The 25,762-nt window shown below is 42.4% G+C and overlaps 1 protein-coding gene across 1 annotated transcript in view; it reads left to right on the top strand.

Annotated features, from left to right (window-relative positions):
• Positions 1-2,156: 2,156 nt before the first annotated feature.
• The window catches only part of LOC123997458 (TSC22 domain family protein 2-like), a 48,003-nt gene continuing 24,397 nt past the window's right edge, over positions 2,157-25,762 (top strand). Inside the window, exon 1 of the mRNA XM_046301719.1 lies at positions 2,157-4,564. Coding sequence (XP_046157675.1) covers positions 2,904-4,564 — 1,661 coding nt within the window. The 5' untranslated portion in view covers positions 2,157-2,903. The remainder of the gene's footprint in view (positions 4,565-25,762) is intronic.

Genomic DNA, 25,762 nt, shown 5'->3' on the forward strand with positions numbered 1-25,762 from the left:
AGTTTGCTATGGGGCCATGTATCGTGAGATTTTGAGTGAAAACCTCCTTCCATCAGCAAGGGCATTGAAGATGAAACGTGGCTGGGTCTTTCAGCATGACAATGATCCCAAACACGCCGCCCGGGCAACGAAGCAGTGGCTTCGTAAGAAGCATTTCAGGATTTTGTACGAAACATTTCACCTGACTGGTAGTTTAGCAGGAAGAGTAGAGAACTATGGAACATTCAGGCACATGAGGGTAGATTTTTTTCGAGACACCACACTTTCTGCACTGTTGTTCAAATAATATGTTTTATTTAGTATAGTATAAGCTTCTGTCTTAAATAATGACATAGATTCAGTTTTTGAAAAATAGTAAACTTGTAAGATGCTAAATTGATGGAAACAGTGGGAAAAAAGTACCTCATAATCACACCCTGTTATTTATTGCTGACCAGCAGATGTCACTAATGTCCATTGTGAACAGATAATGAGGCTCAGTGTTTTCCGGCACAATGGCTAGGGCTGACTGCTCTACCCCGAGAACGGAGAAGAAAAAACGCAAGGAAATCAAAAGATAGCAGTGGCAGCTGCACAGATAACTCATCCAAAGGGCTTTTACTTCTCAAACACGGCAGAAAGCTTAAACAATATGATGTCCCATCACCTTATTAATTCAGTAACTTACTTAGATAACTAGCAAGTTAAACTTAGGGGTTTGCGTTAACGCAGAATTCTTAATTTTTCATGCAGGAAAAAAAATATAAAACGTGTAAGAAATCTCTTGCTGCGTTTTGTAAACGCAGATGTAAAATGCTTTTCATTTTAATTTCTGCTCTGCATCAGACTAATTTTGTGCTTCAGTTGCATTTCTCCACTTGGATGGAAATTCACAAATGGGCAGTCTATCAGTAGACTGTTTTTTCTCTGGTATTTTCTTGGTGTTGCCAACCTACTTTTCTCCGGTAAAATTCAAGATGCACTTTAAGCAAAACATTAGGGAATGTAGCTGGATATATTATTTATATGATAAACATTAGAAATGATGGCCATGCATTGTTTTAAAATAAATGCCTTATTTTTCATTGTAAGCTAATTTCCTTGTGTGGCTGACATCCAAATAGCATTGCATTTTGGATGAAGATAAAGCTATTTTCTGCCAAATCTTTTGCACTAATGCATTTTCTGTAAAGGAAAACTATTAGTTGCAAGTCCCTGATCCCTCTGTTGAAGTAAAAAACAAAAACACTGTTGACTTTCAATATAAAACACAACCCCTGTCAATACACAGCTGGACTCACCAGCTCCTGCTTTTACCCAATTGTGCTATTTTCAAACAAAACGTTGACTGGCTCAACCATTCTCGGTAACTATGGTAAACTCATAAAGCAAAATAATGTGACAAGTGAAACGTATTTCACAAGTTGACTACAGGTATTTACTTAAAAAGTAGCTACAAATATACACATTTATTGATAAAACTTTCCAAATAGCCCTGTATAAGGTATATACTGTATTCCACCTTAGCATAAAACAAACACTTGCAAAGCATGCTGGTTATTATTCTAAAAAGCTCCGCCCCCAAACAAGTACACAGTTGGTCGGTCAGGACCAGACCAAATCTGAACGAATCATAGACCCCTAGGCTGTTTCACAAGTTTGAACAGCACAGGACATTAGTTTTTATTCAGTAGAGTGCATTACAGTATAGTAAAGTACGGTACAGCACATACGAGTTTAATTCAGTAGAGCACAGGTTAATTCAGTAGAGTACAGTTAAATTCAGCAGAGAATATTAGAGTAAAGTAGGGTACAATATAGTACATTATACTGTGCACTGTCCAAACTAGTGAAACATAGATGCAATGATGTGTTTAGATGTATTAGACCTATTAAAATAATCTGAACAAATCATAGACATTTTTGGGAGAAATTAAGGCCGTCTATGTGGACGTTGAAAGGCTGATCTGTATCTGACCCAATATTAGCCAAACATAGATGTCTATGTTGGCAGAAATGTCCTATCTTGGACAATTCATTTTTTTTCCAAGACACAAGTGTCTGGGGATACTAAATGTGTTTTAGATAGCTTATTCTTTCAGAATACTAGCAAATCACCGTATCCCCTATGATTTATCTACGCCAATCATAGACAGGACGCCAATGCGCAACTCTCCCAGAGTGCTGTGCGTTTTTTTTGCCATCTTGTCTAGTGGTAGAGAATGATCAGAGCCATACTTGAGCTAGCCTGCTAGTAAGTGAATTTCAGGCACAGTAGGAGTTCTAAAGAGTGAGAGAACCCGAGGACGAGGAAGCTGAACTTTCTTCAATTCAGGAATGTATGTCTACCGTAGGAGGATATAGATTCCATGTGACGAGTTGAAGAAGGATATGGAGTTGTTTATATGATGTCGTGCAGGCTGGTTCCTGTGTGGGGAGAGAACTAACGATAGCTATTTGGCTAGCTAGCTAGTTCGATTTCAGCTACATTAGCTGACTAGCTAGCTAAAAGGGAGAGTGGTGAAAAACGGGGCCCGCCAGTCAGACTGAAGTATCGGCGGTAACTGCGACAGCGGCCTGCTTGCAATTCCGGGGCCGCAAAAATACCTCACACGGGAGGCCAGGTCTGGAAGAACCGGAGGAGAGGAGACGGTGGTATCGGGAGACTTGTCACAGTTCGTGCTGGCGGAGACTAGCTAGCTTGTTACCTTGTCCGAGTTCAGAGGAAGTGTGCTTGTTCGTTTTTACACTCAGACACACTGCAACAGGAGAGGGGAGCAAGGAAGATGTCGCGTACTTGTCTCTCGTTATAAACTGTGAGTTCTTTAGATAAGTTAGAAGACTACCTACCTAACTAACTAATTGAGCTCATACTTAACACTTTAATCTGGAAATAGAGAGCTGGAGTGACTAACATATTAAACATGTCAAAAATGCCAGCAAAGAAGAAGAGCTGTTTTCAAATCACAAGTGTGACACAGGCTCAGGTGGCGGCCAGTAGCATCACAGATGACACCGAGAGTTTGGACGACCCTGACGAATCCAGAACCGAGGATGTGTCATCAGAAATATTCGACTTGTCCCGGGCCGATATTGACACGGGGGTATGTGACAGAAGTTCATCCGAGGAAACCTTAAACAACGTAGGGGAAGTGGGGGCTGCTGTCATGGCGTTACATTTACCACAAGAGCAAGAGGCTGCAACAAGTCATTTTAACGGGGGGCACGCTTTTAGAAGTACAGGCAGAAGTCATGTCAATCAAAACCTTTTAGGGGGTAGTGTGCCTGTACCATCCGCGAGCAAGCCCTCCATTCCAACCTTGGCCTCTCAGCAGCCAACAACAGTCAATGCTGTCCCTGCTGCGAATGTCTCCCCAACAAGTGTGTCTCAAACGCCCCTAGCTGCGCCTAGCACTACAAACACTGCAAGCTATAGTTCACGTTTCAGGGTCATTAAACTTGACCATGGTACAGGGGAGCCCTTCAGACGGGGCAGATGGACATGTACAGAGTTCTATGAAAGAGATTCTGAGGGCTCTGGCATGAGCAGGACTGTGGATAGCATAAAACACACTGTCACCCTTGACCACAATGCAGACGGGGACACTGGGCTTGGGGCCACAGGAGACTCTGTGGTTGCTTCTAGTACCCTGTCCACACAGGCTCAAGAGTCCACAGGTGACAGTGGCTACTCCACTATCCACCATGGCCATCCTCCGGAGCCTCAGCAGCAAGGCTTTGGCCTAGCACCCCAAATAGGGAATGGGGGGAGTGCCTTCCAGCCCATGGGTTACTCAGCAGTGGTATCCCAGGCCCAGGTCAACGTTCACCCTACTGGCCTCAACGGGGTGCCCCAAGGCGGCATGCTGAAAAAAGATCCCCTTATGCCTCTTGCCACGCATGCCCAGCAGTTTGCCTACTCTGCTCATCCCTCTGGAATGCTCCCCAGTCAGCTGGACTACTTAACCCCTCACCAGCCCCAGGGCTCCAGCACTCAAATCCTCACTATGTCCTCCCTCTCTGTGGGGCCTCCTGCGAGCCAGGGCCCCTCGCCTGTCATCACCCCAGTCGGCCCCAGTGCTCAGGTGCTGGGATTGTTGGCTCAGGCCGGGGAGCTGACTGGGTCTCTGCACAGCGGTCCATTAGCCTCAGTTCAGGGGCTGTTACAGGTGGGCAGTGGTGCTGTCATGGCTCCTCTCCTGCCTGGGGGTACCATACAGCACCCTGTGAGTCAGTCCCTGCCTTCAGGTGGAGTGGGCAGTGTCCTCGCACCTTCCACAGCCTCCGTTGTCCAGAACGTGCCTGCCACAGTGCCCAGCGCCACCAACACCCCCCCAGGTCCAGGAGGACTCTCCCAGGTCCAGGTAGTTTCCAGTGGGGCCATGGCGGGATCTGCTGGGCAGGGCCTTCCCGCAGCCAGCCAAGAGGATGACAGCCGCAGGAGGTCGGACAACCTTCCTCAGCCCAGCGCCACCCCGGGAAAAGATTTCATGAGGCCTTTCATCCCAGAGAGCCTGCAGCTGGCCAATCCCACCGTCAACAGTCTGTTCGGGATAGCCATTCCCATGGATGGGGATGAGGATGGGTAAGAAAGATTGTTTCAATTTCATGTAAAATGCCAGTGGCCACTCCCTATCTCAACGTTCAACCTCATTGTATTATTTAGTGTACACACAAGGTGTTTATGCATTCACACTCAACAGGTGTCAATAGGCATCATGTTAAGATGAGAGAAAAAACACCTTTTAGAAAACTGATTAACACTGAGGGATTAGGTGAGTATCTGGAAGATTGCCATCATGTTTTGCATCACATTCTGCAGCAATGCAGTCATACTCAACATTGTGTAGTGAACACCTGCCCTTGCCAAGGCTGGTGTGAGGTATGCTATTCCTGGAATTGTTTAGCTGTAAAAACATGTCTTGCAGTTGTGTTCAGAGAGAAAATTGAGTTTGGCAGGCGGGAGTGCAGCTGGCAGGGAAGGAGCATTGCGTCAGAGAACTGTCATCGAGTTTTGGTGTTTTTCATTATTGCCCACAAACAGGGGGCTCAAAATATGTGAGGTTAGCTGGTGGTTGGGTTGGATATATGACCCTGTTCGAGAATTGCATTTCTTAAAGACCTGAAACGTATAATCATTATGCTTAATTATAATATAAAAATGTCCATTGTTCTGCATACCTCTTGAGCTGTCTGTATCCTACTTGACTAGTGGTTCTATTTTTAAAGAAACTAAATATGCATCTCTGTGTAAATCTGGGTAAAAGATTTAAAGGAGTCTTATGTGAGTTTTATTCTTCGCATTTAGTTATTGCTTGGTTTTCTAAAGTCTACCAACCTTGCCAGCTAAGATAGTTAGAGACACAGGCGGCGTGTGAGTTGTTTTAAGTTTGGGGAAGATCATTTTAACCATAACAATGCACCTTTATAATAAAGCATTCTGTGCATGATCGCATTTGCAGACTTTTATGTAAGATAGCATACTATTCCTAATGTCATGAGTAGATTGCATAGTCTTAATTTGGGCTAATAACATAACTCTCTCTTTTTTTTATATAAACATATTTCATGCAAATCTACTACACTTTATATGACTGGAGGGTGGAGACATTAGCAGAATCTTTTATAATATGACAAAAATGACAGGGTAGCCTACTTTGCTGACACTGACAAACGGATTAATAAAAACGGCATTGTCTGATCCATCTCATAGGCCGAGAAGGGGAGACAAATACAATTTGACATCCATCTAACCTGGAGGAGGAAATTATTGTCCAAAAACAAACTTTCATTTGTCACCGGGAATGTGATCGATACTCTCCACTGGTGCCAATAATATAGGCTATACTGTTAGCTCATTTAAGTTGAGAATTTCTTTCTTTTGTCCTCTCTTTACAGCAATAGCCATTTTGCTTTCCAAACTACGTTTTCCCGCGATTGTGTTTAGAAATATTGCGATATGCCTGGCTGGGCCTCTACTTTTCACTGACCATCGCAACTCAATAATAATCTATTTGGTATTTGCCGCTCGTGCTGCTGAAATTACGTGCCCTTCCGACTGAAGACAATGCGATTTAAACAATATATTTTTAAAGAAGCTAATGTTCCTCTGTGGCTAAATCATACTTTCTGGTGTAGTAGCCTAGTTTGATTTAATTTATTTCTGTATTGACAGGTGTAGGCTAAATAATTTTGGCAATTTAATTCAGTTTACATTAGGGTAAGCTTAACTTTATGGACGTCCCACCTATGGCTAGACAAGCTAGCTACTCTAACTTTATTGATAGCCTGAAATTGCTTCTTGGTAGCTAGCTATGAGGTTGGGAGATAGGTTCCCAATCTGGGATAGCTAAAGCCAACTTGATAAAGTTGCTAGTAGTATAACAAAGAAACAACAACATAAAAAGGTTTACAGGACAAATCTGAGGGGGCACATGCCCGTGTGCCTCCTATAGGCACGACACCTCCACCCACAAAAACTGGATAATAACCCACTTCGTTATAAACAATCATTACCCCTTATTTACCACCTGTCCTGTTTGAGTTGAGGGCTCTAAAATAAATTACACTAAAAGTAATTGTTTGGCAGCTGACACTTTAACTGAAGTGAATACTCTCCTAGTATGTAGGCCTGTGTTTTGTTCTCTATATGGTGTAGAATATCTCCTGGCTTTCGTCCTAGCATGCCACCTCATTAATACCCACTTTTCAATTGTCTGTAGTATGGCGAGGTGTTTGTGAAATGAGGTCCGATTGTATTGTCCCGATGCTATTTTCCTGAAACTAATCATTGTTTACCGAGAGACTTTGTTCCAGGCCAGCATCACAGAGTTGTTGATGTGCATGATGGTGGACAGAGCGAGTTGTTGCCAGTGTGATGTCATCTGGGAACAGCCGTGCCCATTTCCTAATCGTTCTTGTATGTCGGCCATGACATCAGGGGAGCCCTGTGTAAACCAGAGCCCTACAGGATGCCATTTGGGACGCAGCCCAGGACAAGCTGGGTCGGAGGTGACTCTTGCTGGCTTTTACTCTCACTGTTTATAGACTCTTGGGGGGGGGATCTCTAGAGGGTTCCTATAGATACACACCAAAACACGTGTGTAGAATGTTCCTGTGCTGAAATTTGGTTAACCTTGGAGTATGTATGCTGGTAGGCTAACCTATATTTGTTTATTTGGATCCCCATGAACTTTTGCAGAAGCAGCAGCTACTCTTCCTGGGGTCCACAAAAAAAGTAAAAAACACTAATACACTGATGCCAAGAGTGTGCAAAGCTGTTGTCAAGGCAAAGGGTGGCTATTTTGACGAATCTAAAATGTATTTAGATGAACTCTTTTTTTTTTTTTTTTTTTTTTTTGGTTACTACATGATTCCATATGTTTTATCTTTTCGATGTTTTCACTATTATTCTACAATGTACAAAATAGTAAAAATAATCTCTTGTGGTACTGTATATACGTTGCATTCGGGAAGTATTCTGAGCGCTTCCCTTTTCCCACATGTTATGTTACAGCCTTATTCTAAAATTGATTACATTTTTTTTTCAATCTAACACACAATACCCCATAATTTTTATACATTTTTGCTAATAAATAAAAAAACGTACATTACATTTACCGTAATTGCTGGACTATTAAGCGCACCCGAATATAAACCGCACCCACTGAATTATTAAAAAATAAGCCGCACATGTCTATAAGCCGCAGGTGCCTACCGGTACATTGAAACAAATGAACTTTACACAGCCTTTAAAGGAAACACGGCTTGTAACAAAAATATATAGGCCTTAACGAAACACAGCTTGTAACAAAAATTAAACAGTAGCCTACCAGTAAAGTCATTGGTCACTATCTTCCTCCTCCTGTGCACTAAAACCACTGAAGTCATCTCCTTCGGTGTCGGAGTTGAATAGCCTCAGAATTGCTTCATCCGATGTTGGATCGTTTTTATTGTCGCTCTCGTCACTTTCATTCGGAGACAATGCTGCCCCTTCAACACGCAGCAGTCCAGCCTTTCGAAACCCGTTGACGATAGTGGATTTTTTGACAATGCTCCACGCTGTCAAGACCCACTGACAGACTTGACCATAAGTTGCTCTTCGCATGCGGCCCGTTTTAGTGAAGGATTTCTCCCCACTTGTCATCCAAGCCTTCCACTGAACACAGAGCGCCACCTTAAATGCACTATTTACACTGATGTCGAGTGGCTGTTAATACTTTGGGCCATCTGCTTTTCTTCCCTCTGAAAGGTTTGTTGTCTTTTTGCACTGAGTCAGTTCCTCATGCTGCTGTTTACAAAGTCTTATAATCGACTCATTAAGGCCAAGCTCCCATGCAGAAGCTCTATTTCCTTTTCCAACAGCCAGATCGATCGCCTTCAACTTGAAAGCTGCATCATATGCATTTCTCCGTGTCTTTGCCATGATGAGGGTGAAAAAATTACTACCGTAATCAGAATGATGGGAAGTTTGAGCGCGCTCGATTAACGTCACATTATGTGACGGTGCTCAGTTTTTTGGCGGCATGAATCTTGTGAAAGCGGAAAAAATCCATAAATTAGCCGCGTCATTGTATAAACCGCGAGGTTCAAAGTGTGGGAATAAAGTAGCGGCTTATAGTCCGGAAATTACGGTACAGGAATATTAAGACCTTTTACTAAGTACTGTTGACAGGGATTAGTCTTGAGTCTTCGGTATGACACCACAAGCTTGACACACATTTATTTGGGGAGTTTCTCTCATTCTTCTCAGCAGATCCTCTCAAGCTCGGTCTGGTTGGATGGGGAGCGTCGCTGTACAGCTATTTTCAAGTCTCTCTAGAGATGTTCGATCGGGTTCAAGTCCGAGCTCTGGCTGGGCCACTCAAGGACATTCAGAGACATGTCTCTAAGCCACTCCCGTGTTGTATTGGATGTGTACTTACGGTCGTTGTCCTGTTCGAAGGTGAACCTTCGTCTGAGGTCCTGAGCGCTCATCATCAAGGATCTCTCTGTACTTTGCTCTGATTCATTCAGGCCAAAGAGTTCAATCTTGCTTTCATCAGACCAGAGAATCTTGTTTCTTGTGGTCAGAGTCCTTTAGGTGCCTTTTTGCAAGCTCCAAGCGGGCTGTCATGTGCCTTTTTACTGAGGACTGGCTTCTGTCTGGTCACTACCATAAAGGCCTGATTGGTTGAGTGCTGCAGAGATTGCTGTCCTTCTGGAAGGTTCTCCCATCTCCACAGATGAACTCTGGAGCTCTGTCAGAGTGACCATCAGGTTCTAGGTCACCTCTGACCAAGGCCCTTCTCCCCTGATTTCTCAGTTTGGCTGGGTAGCCAGCTCTAGGAAGGGTCTTGGTGGTTCAAAACTTCTTCCATTTAAGAATTATGGCAACAACTGTGTTCTTTGGGACCTTCAATGCTGCAGACATTTTTTGGTACCCTTCCCCCGATCTGTGCCTCGACACAATCCTGTCTCGGAGCTCTATGTGCAATTTCTTTTGATCTCTCATGGCTTGGTTTCTGCACTGACATGCACTGTCAACTGTTGGACCTTACATAGCTGTGTGTGCCTTTCCAAATCCTGTCCAATTAATTGAATTTACCACAGGTGGACAAGTTATAGAAACATCTCAAGGATGGTTAATGGAATTAGGATGCACCTGTTGTTGCTTTGTCCTATTTAATCAATTTCAGAATAAGTCTGTAATGTAACAAAATCTGGAAAAAGTCAAGGGGTCTGAATACTTTCCAAATGCACTGCATTTGTTATTTCTCAGATCTCAATTTTGAGCTCAATAGCAACTTTTACAACTAAGATATTTGATACGGCTTTGATATGCAGTGCATGCTAAATACTCATTGTCCATTGCGTTGGGCGCTAGGCTACAACTGGGACATTAAACATATCTTAGATTAATACGAGGCTACTAGCAGTGGGTATTATGTTTAGAGTTTGGTCTAGCAATTATGCTTTTTCGTTTCCACTTACGTAGGTGGTGAATTAGCCCCAAATAAATTAGCCAATGATATTAGTGCACTTAAAGATTCAGCCAAATTGGGGAAAAAAATCAAAATAAATTCTAAACATTCTGTAGCCCTATTTTAACATTAAAATATAACAAAAATACATTTAATTTAATTTTCATGCTTTATCTGATCAATCAACTTTGTAGGAAATAACTTGACAGTCCATGATCATGACAAACAACTGTAGATGTTAAAAAACACTGAAAATAACTACAATAAAAAAAGTGCCTCTTTGAAACTAACACTAACCCTGTTTTACAAAATGACCTTAAACGGTGTGTTTCCTTAGAATAATGTTGATGACTATTTTAGAATGTGCCTTTTAAATAGTGTGGATACTGTGACTGCACTAAGCAGACAAGGTAACCTTTTCACTTAGCAACTACACACTTGTATCAAACTTATTATAATGCCATCAGACATTTTTACTGTGGAATTTTAAGGTTATTGATACAGCAAATGGCCCCTTCAAAATGTTCAATTGATCCTCATGGAACGAACCCTGACCTCTGTGTAAAATATAAAGACCTAATAGTAGAGACGTGCTTTGGATCTGGGAACTAGTCCTAAAATGGTGTTTACGGTAGCTTAACTGTATCCCTTTCCAAGTTCAAAATATTAATTTTGAATGGCCGTTCGGCATATTAATAACCTTAAAATTCCACAGTAAAAATGTGTGACACTGTTAAGTTATAGCTACAAGTGTGTATTTCAGCTTCCACGGACAGGGGTCCTCCCTCTAAGAAAAACAACTCAAGGCAAAACAACAATGTTCTTGTTTCAGAGTCCATACTAACCCAGTTTACATTTGGAATTGAATCAGCCCCATAGTGTGTCACAGGCGGTTCCCAGAATTTTGACCATGTACAAACACTGTGCATGTTGGCCAGGCATCTCTCTCTTGCAGTCTCCCTCTTGCATTCTATCACTCTCTTGCTTTCTCACTCTTCCTTACACACCTTCTTTTCATAGTGGTTACATTTCAAAGGGAAGTCTCAAGACCAAAGAGATTGTCAAGACCTTTTTATCGTTCTCGGTCCACTACCCAAGTGGACGACTGTTCTCCTGGTGATGACAATGACTAATGGACCCCTTCAGATTCTTAGAAATGTTCAAAGAGTCCTTTTGGTGGGCTCTCTGACCTGTACTAGCCTATGTCCTGGGCTGCTTGTTTTTTTGTAGGTTACATCAGATGACTTGACCGAGTCTCATAAGTTCACCTACATATTTCAGAAATGTAATTTGTATTTCATTACATTGGTTACGATCATGGCTCGAGACTTAACTTTTTCCATCACAGTCCCAGAATATTCCCAAAATGCAATTTTAAACCGTCCCAAACTGAACATGAACTGTCCCATATATATATATATATATATATATATATATATATATATATATACACACACACTACTGTTCAAAAGTTTGGGGTCAACTAGAAATGTAATTGTTTTTGGAAGAAAAACATTTTTTGTTGTCCATTTTTAAAATAACATCAAATTGATCAGAAACATTGTTAATGTTGTAAATGACTATTGTAGCTGTAAACTGCAGATTTTTTTTGTGTGGAATATCTACATAGCCGTACAGAGACCCATTATCAGCAACCATCACTCTGTATTCCAATAGCACGTTGTTAGCTAATCCAAGTATATAATTTTAAAGGCTAATTGATCATTAGAAAACCATTTTGCAATTGTTAGCACAGCTGAAAACTGTTGTGCTGGTTAAAGAAGCAATAAAACTGGCCTTCTTTAGACTAGTTGAGTATCTGGAGCATCAGCATTTGTGGGTTTGATTACATGCTCAAAATGGTCAGAAACAAATAACTCTCTTCTAAACCTTGTCAGTCTAATCTTGTTCTGAGAAATGAATGCTATTTCATGTGAGAACTTGCCATAAAACTGAAGATCTCGTTCAATGCTGTGTACTACTCCCTTCACAGAACAGCGCAAACTGGCACTAACCAGAATAGAACGTGGGAGGCCCCGGTACACAACTGAGCATGAGGACGAGTACATTAGTGTCTAGTTTGACAAAGAGACGCCTCACAAGTCCTCAACTGGCAGCTTCATTAAATAGTACCTGCAAAACACCAGTCTCAACGTCAACAGTGAAGAGGCAACTCCGGGATACTGGCCAAGTTCCTCTGTCCAGTGTCTGTGTTATTTTGCCCATCTTAATCTTTTCTTTTTATTGGCCAGTTTGAGATGTATTTTCCTTTGCAACTTTGCCTAGAAGGCCAGCATCCCGGAGTCGCCTCTTCATCCTTCTCCCCCGATTGCTCAGTTTGACCGGGCGACCAGCTCTATGAAGAGTCTTTAGTTGTTCCATACTTTTTCCATTTAAGAATGATGGAGGCCACTGTTTTCTTGGGTATCTTCAATGCTGCAGACCTTCAATGTTTTAGATCTGTGTCTTGACACAATCCTGTCTTGGAGCTCCTGCTCTGTTCTTCCAATGTGCCACCTCCGTGAGGTGTCTTCAATAGATTGGTTTAATGGTAGGCCTTCTTGTGTTTAGGGCCCTCCATATGTTCTGAGGAACAGTACTTGTATGTTGAGCCAGGTAGGCTGCTGCAGAGAGCTGCTGTGGTTGTCTGGATATTCTCTTCTGCGATAGATTTACCCATACACAATCCAAATTGTCTTTCAAATAAACCGGGGGCTGTTTCCCCCTTCGGCTCTTTCAACTCTAAACAGGCTCCTCTTTAGGCCTTGCTCCTGCTGGATGTGCCCTTGCTGCACTTGGTTGTGAGACAGTGGAGGTTTAATTTTGGCCGGGCCCAGCTATTGCACAGCCAGGCTGAGGTTCCCCAGTGAGGGTGGAGGAATTGAGTTCCCCATCCGTGGGAACACCTGTATCCCCTTCCATATCCAGCCAAAGGACCCCTTTAGTCAGGTTGCCTATTTTAAGAATGTGCGAGGGGCAGGTGTCCCGGTGAGGACAAGGAAAGGGCAGAGAGACTTGAGGTTCAGGTTTAGACAATTACATTTTTATTTTCATCAGGTTGAATTTCCATCGTTGTTTCCTTAGTGTGCTAAAAATTAACAGGATATGCAAAAACATATTAGCATTAATATATTTTCATATAAAGAATCCACATTATCATATTGCATATAATTCTTATACCATAAATTCCCCCCTGAAACAAAATGGGTTCATTTATCATTTCATGATTACATAATTTTATTTCATATCCACACGAAGCACCGATTAGTGTCACCTCGTTAGTCAGTATGTGTTACACTTGTGCTGGTTGCCATCTCGTTAGTGGGAAGGGGTTTCACTTATGCTGGCCCAGTGCTCCAGTTGTCCTTTTAGTTGGCTCTCCCTATTTTGATTTCTAGACAAACAATCCTTTCTGTTATCTGATTTTGCTCCACCTTTTTGATTTGCTACCTTTATGTTTGAGTGTGGGTTTTAATTTAGTTTGCCTGTTCTTGGGCAAATGTAGTGGGTGCTTATGGTGGGGGTCTTTTAGGCTACAGTTGTTGTTACTAGTCAACTTTCAGTGGGGAAAGGGTTGTACAACTGAAATGTCTTCTGCATTTAACACAACCCCTCTAAATCAGAGGTGAGGAGGGCTGCCTAAATGGACATCCACATATTAAATATGACCTTGAAATCGTCATCCAATGTCTCCTGGCTTTCCAGTGAGGGCGATTAAACCACACTAGAAAGTCAAGACCGAGGTTATTCAAACCCTTCAAAGAAGTGTTACTTTCTATATTAGATTATGTAAAAACATTCAAAACATTTCATACATTTCAATTTTCAGGTTCACAGTAAGTTTCTCCAATACATTTAGCAGAATAATTTGCATGTTCAATTAAAACTCAGAAAATAAAAAATTCTGAAAATTGTGTGTGTGTGCCTTTTTAAGATACCTCGGCACTAACCTAAAGTCATAACCAGTAAGTTTGTGTGTGTGGTAAACCATATGGCAAAAACAAACAAGAATTGCCAGGCCTTATTTAATTTGGTAGCTCCCCTTTACCTCCGGATATCTCTATACCGATAAAACCACCAAATTTCACTAACCACTCTCCCAAGACCATAGCCGTAGGAAACATTTCAAAGAAAGAAAAAATGATGCCATCTATTTTTTTTAAAGTGCACCAGTCCCTCCTGCAGCAAAGCACCCCCACAACATGATGCTACCACCCCCGTGCTTCACGGTTGGGATGGGGTTCTGTGGCTTTCAAGCCTCACCTTTTTCCTCTAAACATAACGATGGTCATTATGGCCAAACAGTTCTATTTTTGTTTCATCAGACCAGAGTACATTTCTCCAAAAAGTATGATCTTTGTCCCCATGTGCAGTTGCAACCCGCAGTCTGGCGGTTTTGGAGCAGTGGCTTCTATCTTGCAGAGTGGCCTTTCAGGTTATGTTGATATAGGACTCGTTTTACTGTGGATGTAGATACTTTTGTACCTGTTTCCTCCAGCATCTTCACAAGGTCCTTTGCTGCTGTTCTGGGATTGATTTGCTCTTTTCTCCCCAAAGTACGTTTATCTCTAGGAGACAGAACATGCCTCCTCCCTGAGCGGTATGACGGCTGCGTGGTCCCATGGTGTTTATATTTGCATACTATTGTTTGTACAGTTGAACGTGGTACCTTCAGGCTTTTGGAAATTTCTCCCAAGGATGAACCAGACATGAACCATATTTTTTTCTAAACCTCTGCTTCAAAATACTCTCTTGCAACCCGCCTCACCCAATGTGGTGTGGATCTGCTTTTTTTCTAAAGTATCTTTCTTTACATCGGAAACGGAATCCCCCAACAGAAGCTAGCCAGGTAACTAGCTAGTAGTCAGCTAACCTTTAGCTCAGAAAACTCTCGCCAGTTTCACAACGCTATTCAAACCAGACCATACCGGACCTATTTTCTCTCCATATCCCCAGATTCCTACCGCAAGCTCTGAACCTTTTCACCTGGATCATCACAAATCAAAGTTTATTTGTCACGTAGACCTTACAGTGAAATGCTTACTTACAGGCTCTAACCAATAGTGCAAAAAAAGGTATTAGGTGAACAATAGGTAAGTAAAGAAATAAAACAACAGTAAAAAGACAGGCTATATACAGTAGCGAGGCCACACAGACACCAGTTAGTCAGGCTGATTGAGATAGTATGTAGATGTGGTTAAAGTGACTGCATATATGATGAACAGAGTAGCAGAAGCGTAATAGAGGGGTTGGTGGGTGGCGGGACACAATGCAGATAGCCCGGTTAGCCAATGTGCGGGAGCACTGGTTGGTCCGCCCAATTGAGGTACTATGTACATGAATGTATAGTTAAAGTGACTATGCATATATGATTAACAGTGTTTAGCAGCAGCGTAAAAAGAGGGGTTGGGGGGGCACACAATGCAAATAGTCTGGGTAGCCATTTGATTACCTGTTTCAGGACTCTTATGGCTTGGCGGTAAAAACTTTTTGTCCTAGACTTGGCACTCCGGTACCACTTGCCATGTAATAGTAGAGGACAGTCTATGACTGGGGTGGCTGAGGTCTTTGACAATTCTTAGGGCCTTCCTCTGACTCCACCTGGTGTAGAGGTCCTGGATGGCAGGCAGCTTAGCCCCAGTGACGTACTGGGCCGTACGCGCTACCCTCTGTAGTGCCTTGAGGTCAGAGGCCGAGCGATTGCCGTACCAGGCAGTGATGCAACCAGTCAGGATGCTCTCGATGTTGCAGCTGTAGAACCTTTTGAGGATCTCAGGACCCATGCCAAATCTTTTTAAATTCCTGATGGGGAATCGGCTTTGTTGTGCCATCTTCACGACTGTCTTGGTGTGTTTGGACCATTCTAGTTTGTTGTTGTGGACACCAAAGAACTTGAAGCTCTCAACCTGCTCCACTACAGCCCTGTCAATGAGAATGGGGGCGTGCTCTGTCCTCCTTTTCCTGTAGTCTACAATCATCTCCTTAGTCTTGGATACATTGATGGATAGGTTGTTATTCTGGCACCACCTGGCCAGCTCTCTGACCACCTCCCTATAGGCTGTCTCGTTGTTGTTGGTGATCAGGCCTAACACTGTTGTGTCATCTGCAAACTTAATGATGGTATTGGAGTCTTGCCTGGCCATGCAGTTGTGGGTGAACAGGGAGTACCGGAGGGGACTGAGCACGCACCCCTGGGGAGCTCCAGTGTTGAGGATCAACGTGGCAGATGTGTTGCTACCTACCCACACCACCTAGGGGCAGCCCGTCAGGAAGTCCAGGATCCAGTTGCAGAGAGTGGTGTTTAGTCCCAGGATCCTTAGCTTAGTGATGAGCTTTGAGGGTACTATGGTGTTCAACGCTGAGCTGTAGTCAATAACATTCTCACAAGTGTTTCCTTTGTCCAGGTGGGAAAGGGCAGTGTGGAGTGCAATAGAGATTGCACCATATGTGGATCTGTTTGGGCGGTATGCAAATTGAGTGTGTCTAGGGTTTCTGGGATAATGGTGTTGATGTGAGCCATTTACTAACCTTTCAAAGCACTTCTTGGCTACAGATGTGAGTGTTACTGGTCTGTAGTAATTTAGGCAGTTTGCCTTTGTGTTCTTGGGCACAGGGACTATGGTGGTCAGCTTGAAACATGTTGATATTACAGACTCAATCAAGGACATGTTGAAAATGTCAGTGAAGACACCTGCCAGTTGGTCAGCACATGCCCGGAGCACATGTCCTGGTAATCCGTCTGGCCCCGCAGCCTTGTTCATGTTGACCTGTTTAAATGTCTTACTCACGTCGGCTATGGAGAGCGTGAATACAGTCGTCTGGAACAGCTGATGCTCTCATGCATGCCTCAGTGTTGCTTTCATTCAAGATGGCATAGGAGTGATTTAGCTTTACTGGGCAGCTCGTGGCTGTGCTTCCCTTTGTAGTCTGTAATAGTTTGCAAGCCCTGCCACATAAGACGAGCGTCGGAGCTGGTGTAGTATGATTCAATCTTAGCCCTGTGTTGACGCTTGGCCTGTTTGATGGTTCGGCGCAGGGCATAGCAGGATTTCTTGCAAGCTTCCGTGTTAGATTCCCGCACCTTGAAAGCGGCAGCTTGACCCTTTAGCTCAGTGCGAATGTTACCTGTAATCCATGGCTTCTGGTTGGGATATGTACTAGAGGTCGGCCGGTTTAATCGGAATGGCCGATTTTAATTAGGGGCTGAAGTTTTCATACAATCGGAAATCGGTATTTTTTGACACCGATTTGGCACATTTTTAAATGTAAATTTTTTAAACACCTTTTTTTCATCTTTATTTAACTAGGCAAGTCAGTTAAGAACACATTCTTATTTTCAATTATGGCCTAGGAACGGTGGGTTAACTGCCTCATTCAGGGGCAGAACGACAGATTTTCACCTTGTCAGCTCGGGAGATTCAATCTTGCAACCTTACAGTTCACTAGTCCAACGCTCTAACCACCTGCATCTCATTGCACTCCACGAGGAGACTACCTGTTACGCAAATGCAGTAAGCCAAGGTAAGTTGCTAGCAAGCATTAAACTTATCTTGTAAAAAAAAACAATCAATCATAATAACTAGTTTAACTACACATGATTGATGATATTACTAGTTTATCTAGCGTGTCCTACGTTGCATATAATCGATGCGGTGCGTATCGTTGCTCCAATGTGTACCTAACCATGAACATCAATGCCTTTCTTAAAATCAATTCACAGAAGTATATATTTTTAAACCTGCATATTTAGCTAAAAGAAATCCAGGTTAGCAGGCAGGTGAAATTGTGTCACTTCTCTTGCGTTCATTGCACGCAGAGTCAGGGTATATGCAACAGTTTGGGCTGCCTAATTTGCCAGAATTTTATGTAATTATGACATAACGTTGAGGGTTGTGCAATTGTAACGGGAATATATTTAGACTTATGGATGCCACCCCTTAGATAAAATACGTAACGGTTCCGTATTTCACTGAAAGAATAAACGTCTTGTTTTCGAGATGATAGTTTCCCGGATTCGACCATATTAATTTTTATTTATTTTATTTCACCTTTATTTAACCAGGTAGGCAAGTTGAGAACAAGTTCTCATTTACAATTGCGACCTGGCCAAGATAAAGCAAAGCAGTTCGACAGATACGACAGAGTTACACGTGGAGTAAAACAAACATACAGTCAATAATACAGTATAAACAAGTCTATATACAATGTGAGCAAATGAGGTGAGAAGGGAGGTAAAGGCAAAAAAGGCCATGGTGGCAAAGTAAATAAAATATAGCAAGTAAAACACTGGAATGGTAGTTTTGCAATGGAAGAATGTGCAAAGTAGAAATAAAAAATAATGGGGTGCAATGGAGCAAAATAAATAAATTAATTAAATACAGTTGGGAAAGAGGTAGTTGTTTGGGCTAAATTATAGGTGGGCTATGTACAGGTGCAGTCATCTGTGAGCTGCTCTGGCAGTTGGTGCTTAAAGCTAGTGAGGGAGATAAGTGTTTCCAGTTTCAGAGATTTTTGTAGTTCGTTCCAGTCATTGGCAGCAGAGAACTGGAAGAGGCGTCCAAAGAAAGAATTGGTTTTGGGGGTGACTAGAGAGATAATAATAATATATGCCATTTAGCAGACGCTTTTATCCAAAGCGACTTACAGTCATGTGTGCATACATTCTACGTATGGGTGGTCCCGGGAATCGAACCCACTACCCTGGCGTTACGAGATATACCTGCTGGAGCGTGTTTGATATGGGTCTGGAAGGAGAGTTTACAGTCTAACCAGACACCTAAGTATTTGTAGTTGTCCACGTATTCTAAGTCAGAGCCGTCCAGAGTAGTGATGTTTGACAGGCGGGTAGGTGCAGGTAGCGATCGGTTGAAGAGCATGCATTTAGTTTTACTTGTATTTAAGAGCAGTTGGAGGCCACGGAAGGAGAGTTGTAATGGCATTGAAGCTTAGCCCTGGAGGGTTGTTAACACAGTGTTCAAAGAAGGACCGAAGTATACAGAATGGTGTCGTCTGCGTAGAGGTGGATCAGAGACTCACCAGCAGCAAGAGCGACCTCATTGATGTATACAGAGAAGAGTCGGTCCAAGAATTGAACCCTGTGGCCCCCCCATAGAGACTGCCAGAGGTCCGGACAGCAGACCCTCCGATTTGACACACTGAACTCTATCAGAGAAGTAGTTGGTGAACCAGGCGAGGCAATCATTTGAGAAACCAAGGCAGCCGAGTCTGCTGATGAGGATGTGGTGATTGACAGAGTCGAAAGCCTTGGCCAGATCAATGAATACGGCTGCACAGTAATTTTTCTTATCGATGGCGGTTAAGATATCGTTTAGGACCTTGAGCGTGGCTAAAGTGCACCCATGACCAGCTCTGAAACCAGATTGCATAGCAGAGAAGGTATGGTGGGATTCGAAATGGTTGGTAATCTGTTTTCGAAGACCTTAGAAAGGCATGGTAGGATAGATATAGGTCTGTAGCAGTTTGGGTCAAGAGTGTCCCCCCCTTTGAAGAGGGGGATGACCGCAGCTGCTTTCCAATCTTTGGGAATCTCAGACGACACGAGAGGTTGAACAGGCTAGTAATAGGGGTGGCAACAATTTCGGCAGATCATTTTTGAAAGAGAGGGTCCAGATTGTCTATTGGCTGATTTGTAGGGGTCCAGGTGGAAAGCCAGGTGGAAAGCATGGCCAGCCGTAGAATAATGCTTATTGAAATTCTCAATTATGGTGGATTTATCAGTGGTGACAGTGTTTCCTATCTTCAGTGCAGTGGGCAGCTGGGAGGTGGTGTTCTTATTCTCCATGGACTTTAGTGTCCCAGAACTTTTTTGAGTTAGTGTTGCAGGAAGCAAATTTCTGCTTGAAAAAGCTAGCCTTGGCTTTTCTAACTGCCTGTGTATAATGGTTTCTAGCTTCCCTGAACAGCTGCATATCACGGGGGCTGTTCGATGCTAATGCAGAACGCCATAGGATGTTTTTGTGTTGGTTAAGGGCAGTCAGTTCTGGGGAGAACCAAGGGCTATATCTGTTCCTGGTTCTAAATTTCTTGAATGGGGCATGTTTATTTAAGATGGTTAGGAAGGCATTTGAAAAGAATATCCAGGCATCCTCTACTGACGGGATGAGATCAATATCCTTCCAGGATACCCCGGCCAGGTCGATTAGAAATGCCTGCTCGCTGAAGTGTTTCAGGGAGCGTTTGACAGTGATGAGTGGAGGTCGTTTGACCGCTGATCCATTACGGATGCAGGCAATGAGGCAGTGATCGCTGAGATCTTGGTTGAAGAACGCAGAAGTGTATTTAGAGGGGAAGTTGGTTAGGATGATATCTATGAGGGTGGCCGTGTTTAAGGCTTTGGGGAGGTACCTGGTAGGTTCATTGATAATTTGTGTGAGATTGAGGGCATCAAGTTTAGATTGTAGGATGGCTGGGGTGTTAAGCATGTTCCAGTTTAGGTTGCCTAGCAGCACGAGCTCTGAAGATAGATGGGGGGCAATCAGTTCACATATGGTGTCCAGAGCACAGCTGGGGGCAGAAGGTGGTCTATAGCAGGCGGCAACAGTGAGAGACTAGTTTTTAGCGAGGTGGGTTTTTAAAAGTAGAAGTTCAAATTGTTTGGGTACAGACCTGGATAGTAGGACAGAACTCTGCAGGCTATCTTTGCAGTAGATTGCATCACCGCCCCCTTTGGCAGTTCTATCTTGTCTGAAAATGTTGTAGTTTGGAATTAAAATTTCAGAATTTTTGGTGGTCTTCCTAAGCCAGGATTCATACACAGCTAGAACATCCGGGTTGGCAGAGTGTGCTAAAGCAGTGAATAGAACAAACTCAGGGAGGAGGCTTCTAATGTTAACATGCATGAAACCAAGGCTATTACGGTTACAGAAGTCGTCAAAAGAGAGCGCCTGGGGAATAGGAGTGGAGCTAGGCACTGCAGGGCCTGGATTCACCTCTACATCACCAGAGGAACATAGGAGGAGTAGAATAAGGGTGCGGCTAAACGCAATAAGAATTGGTCGTCTAGAACGTCTGGAACAGAGAGTAAAAGGAGGTTTCTGGGGGCGATAAAATATCATCAAGGTATAATGTACAGACAAAGGTATGGTAGGATGTGAATACAGTGGAGGTAAACCTAGATATTGAGTGATGAAGAGAGATATATTGTCTCTAGAAACATCATTGAAACCAGGAGATGTCATTGCATGTGTGAGTGGTGGAACTAATAGGTTGGATAAGGTATAGTGAGAAGGACTAGAGGCTCTACAGTGAAATAAGCCAATAAACACTAACCAGAAAAGCAATGGACAAGACATATTGACATTAAGGAGAGGCATGCTTAGTCGAGTGATCAAAAGGGTCCAGTGAGTGGAGAGGTTGGTTGGGTGTCACGGCGATTTAGACAGCTAGCCAGGCCATCGGTAGCAAGCTAGCATAGGATGGAGGTCTGTTATTAGCCACCTCTTGCGTTCCGTCAGTAGATTAGTGGGGTTCCGTGTGGTAGAGGGGATTAATTCAAATCACACAACAACAAAAATAAAAACAATATATATAGTTATAGAGGCTCAAGAAGAACATAATAATAATGAAAATACATAAATTATGTGTATGAAATGTATGAAAATAAATAAATTGTCAGATTGTCTATTCAGATAGCAGCCGGTAAGACAGCTAACGGTAAGCAGGCCACTAATAGGCGTTCAGGTAACGTCGCGACGGAGGAGCCAGCCGGATAACTCCTTCGGGTAGATAACGTTGGCAGTCCAGTTGTGAAGGCCCGGTGGTGCTCCGCGTAGGTAGTAAAACGGGTCCGGATAGGTGACTGCAGCCCAGGAGTGATTGATGGAACTCAGGAGTGATTGACGGAGCTGGCTAGCTCCGGAATAATTGATGTTTGCTCCGGAATCGACGAAAGCCGATAGTCACACGGATAGCAGCTAGCTAGCTGTGAGATCCAGGTATGAATGTCCAGAGAGCGGTTGAAATCCAGGGACATGGAGAGAAAAATTGGTCCGGTATGTTCCGTTCCGAGCCACGCTGCGCCGTACAAAACTGGCGATAGATTTTCGAGCTAAAGGATAGCTGATGACCACAAACCGTGGTTAGCTGAAAACTAACGATTTGCCAGTGAAGAAGCTAACTAGCTTCTGATTAGCTTCTGGATTAGCTTCTGGGCTAGCTTCTGGCTAGTTTCGGGCTAGCTTCTTGGAGGATTACAGATTTGAGGTAAATTATACTTTTTTATAAATATGAATTGGTGAGGCAGGTTGCAGGAGAGTGTTTTGAAGATGAGTTGATGGAAAATTTTAAAAAATGTATGTGAAAAAAGTTGTGTATATATATATATATGTATATATATGTATATATATATATATATATATATATGGGACACGACAAGACGAGGACAAAAGATGTCTGAACTGCTATGCCATCTTGGATAGTTTTGGATAATGACCTAATGCTCGTATTTCTGTGTAATTTGAATAGAGCAGTCTGACTGAGCGGTGGTAGGCAGCAGCAGGCTCATAAGCATTCATTCAAACAGCACTTTCGTGCGTTTTGCCAGCAGCTCTTCGTTGTGCGCCAAGCATTGTGCTGTTTATGACTTCAAGCCTATCAACTCCCGAGATTAGGCTGGCAATACTGTAGTGTGTGGTGTTGGTGTAACCGATGTGAAATGGCTAGCTAGTTAGCGATGTGCGCGCTAATAGCATTTCAAACGTCACTCGCTCTGAGACTTGGAGTAGTTGTTCCCCTTGCTCTGCATGGGTAACGCTGTTTCGAGGGTGGCTGTTGTTGTGTTCCTGGTTCGAGCCCAGGTAGGAGCGAGGAGAGGTAAGGAAGCTTTACTGTTTCACTGGTAATACTAAAGTGCCTATAAGAACCTCCAATAGTCAAAAGGTTAACCTCTTGCAACGAGCAATCCTGTATCCAGGAGCCTAATCATAGCCTCAAATGCATTAGCATAACGCAGCGGACATAAATACCCATAGAAACTTTTCCTATTCATGAAAATCTTAAATGAAATTAAATGTATTCAAACACAAGCTTAGCCTTTTGTTAACAACGCTGTCATCTCAGATTTTCAAAATATGCGTTACAGCCAACGCTAGACAAGCATTTGTGTAAGTTTATCATGGCTTAATGCTATGCTGGGCTCTGCTGGCAGCAGGCAACATTTTCACGAAAATAATAAAAGCAACCAAATGAAATCATTTACCTTTGAAGAACTTCGGATGCTTTCACTCAGGAGACTCCCAGTTAGATAGCAAATGTTCCTTTTTTACAAAAATATTATTTTTGTAGGCGAAATAGCTCCCGTTTGTTCATCATGCTTGGCTGAGAAATCGACCAGAAAATGCTAGAACTATAACGCCAAACTTTTTTCAAAATTTGTTCCATAATATCGACAAACACGGCAAACGTTGTTTAGGATCCATCCTCAAGGTGTTTTTAACATATATATTCAATAATATATCCGTTGAGTTAATTGGTTTCTCATAAGAAGCGATTGGAAAAATGGCTACCTCAGTATTTTACGCAAGATTTTCTGTGGGAGACACTATGTGACCACATGCTATATATGTTCCCTTACAGCCATTCTTCAATGGAAATGCCTAAAACGACGTCACAATGCTGTAGACACCTTGGGGAATACGTCGAAAACGTAAGCTCATTCGCAGCTCATTCACAGCCATATAAGGAGTCATCGGCATGAGGCGGTTTCAAAAAATGCGGCACTTCCTGGTTGGATTTTTATCTGGGTTTCGCCTGTAACATCAGTTCTGTGGCACTCACAGACAATATCTTTGCAGTTTTGGAAACGTCAGTTTTTTCTTTCCAAAGCTGTCAATTATATGCATAGTCAAGCATCTTTTCGTGACAATATCTTGTTTAAAACGGGAACGTTTTTCATCCAAAATGTTTAATAGCGCCCCCTAATGCATAACTGGTTAATGAAATACAAATGGTATAGAGGGAAATAGTCCTATAATTCCTATAATGACTACAACCTAAAACTTCTTACCTGGGAATATTGAAGTCTCATGTTAAAAGGAACCACCAGCTTTCATATGTTCTGAGCAAGGAACTTAAACGTTAGCTTACTTACATGGCACATATAAGTAAGCTTATGTGTGTAGCTCAGTTGGTAGAGCATGGCGCTTGTAACGCCAGGGTAGTGGGTTCGATTCCCGGGACCACCCATACGTAGAATGTATGCACACATGACTGTAAGTCGCTTTGGATAAAAGTGTCTGCTAAATGGCATATATATTATTATATATTATATATTACATATTGCACTTTTACTTTCTTCTCCAACACTTTGTTTTTGCATTATGTAAACCAAATTGAACATGTTTAATTATTAATTTGAGGCTAAATTGATGTATTATATTAAGTTAAAATAAGTGTTCATTCAGTATTGTTGTAATTGTCATTAGTACAAAAAAAAAAGGCCGATTTTAATCAGTATCCTCCAATAATCGGTATCGGCGTTGAAAAATCATATTCGGTCTACCTCTAATATAGACAGGTGTGTTCCTTTCCAAATCAAGTCTAATCAATTGAATTTACCACAGGTGGACTCCAATGAAGTTGTAGAAACATCTAAAGGGTGATCAATGGAAACAGGATGGACCCGAGCTCAATTTCAAGTCTCATATCAAAGGGTCTGAATACTAAGATATTTATGGATTAAATTTTTTTATACATTTGCAAAGATTTGTAAAAAAATAAATAAATAAAAAAACTTTTCACTTTTGTCATTATGAGTTAGTGTGTAATCAAATTTAGAATAAGGCTGAAAAAGTCATGGGTTTCTGAATATATTCCAAATGCACTGTATATTTCCACACTACGAGGTTGGAATAACACTGAAATTGTGAAAAAGATAATCATTGTATTTTCCACGTGCCAAATACAACAGGTGTAGTAGACTTTACAGTGAAATGCTTACTTTCAAGCCCTTAAACAACAACACAGTTTTAAGAAAAAAATTAACTAAAATAAGCGGTAGCGAGGCTATATACAGGGGCTACCGGTACAGAGTCAATGTGTGGGGGCACAGATTAGTCGAGGTAATTTAGGTAATATGTTCATATAGGTAGAGTTAAAGTGACTATGCCCTTTTAGTGTAAGAACTGTTTGAAAAAACTCCCTGATGGTATAGAGTTTTGGCCTGCTTGGTGACATCATCAGGCAGTAAATTCATTAATCGACCAATAATAAAATAGTTCCAATCCTCTGCCAATAACAGCTATTTTTCCATTTTCCCCTTTCCACAGACCACTCCCAGACAGTCCTAGTAAAAGTTTTACTTGAGGAATTGCTCTTTGCTCAGAAACTATTTTTACCATTTGAATTGAAAACAATCACAGTAAGGAACTCAAATGTTACCCAGAAATGATTTGATATTTAGAAAGAATTGCATTGGATCTTTTAAGCCAGATCTGAGATGAGGGGAGAAAAGCACACAGAATAATTTGCGTTGTCAGATTTCAATTGCAGAGAAAAGACATCAGATGACCTCTATACGTTTCACTCACACTGTATATTTTTCTGGCTTCCGGAGTTCTGTAAGTCCCCCAGCCCATATCACTCACACAGTGAGGGAAAGACAGCCAGAGCAGTTCAGAGTAGGACTGATATCATAGCCTAAACAGCCCAACACTCACAGTAAGGGAAATTAACAAACTGATCGTTCTCTCTCCAACTTTCTCACACAAACACACTCCCAGAGAGACAGCCTAACACAGAGAGTAAAGCCTTATCTCTTACCAACACCCAGAAAGAGTACAGAGGGGATTGATGACTCAGACCCA

Source organism: Oncorhynchus gorbuscha, linkage group LG15 (genome assembly GCF_021184085.1).
Source record: "Oncorhynchus gorbuscha isolate QuinsamMale2020 ecotype Even-year linkage group LG15, OgorEven_v1.0, whole genome shotgun sequence".
Taxonomy (NCBI): domain Eukaryota; kingdom Metazoa; phylum Chordata; class Actinopteri; order Salmoniformes; family Salmonidae; genus Oncorhynchus; species Oncorhynchus gorbuscha.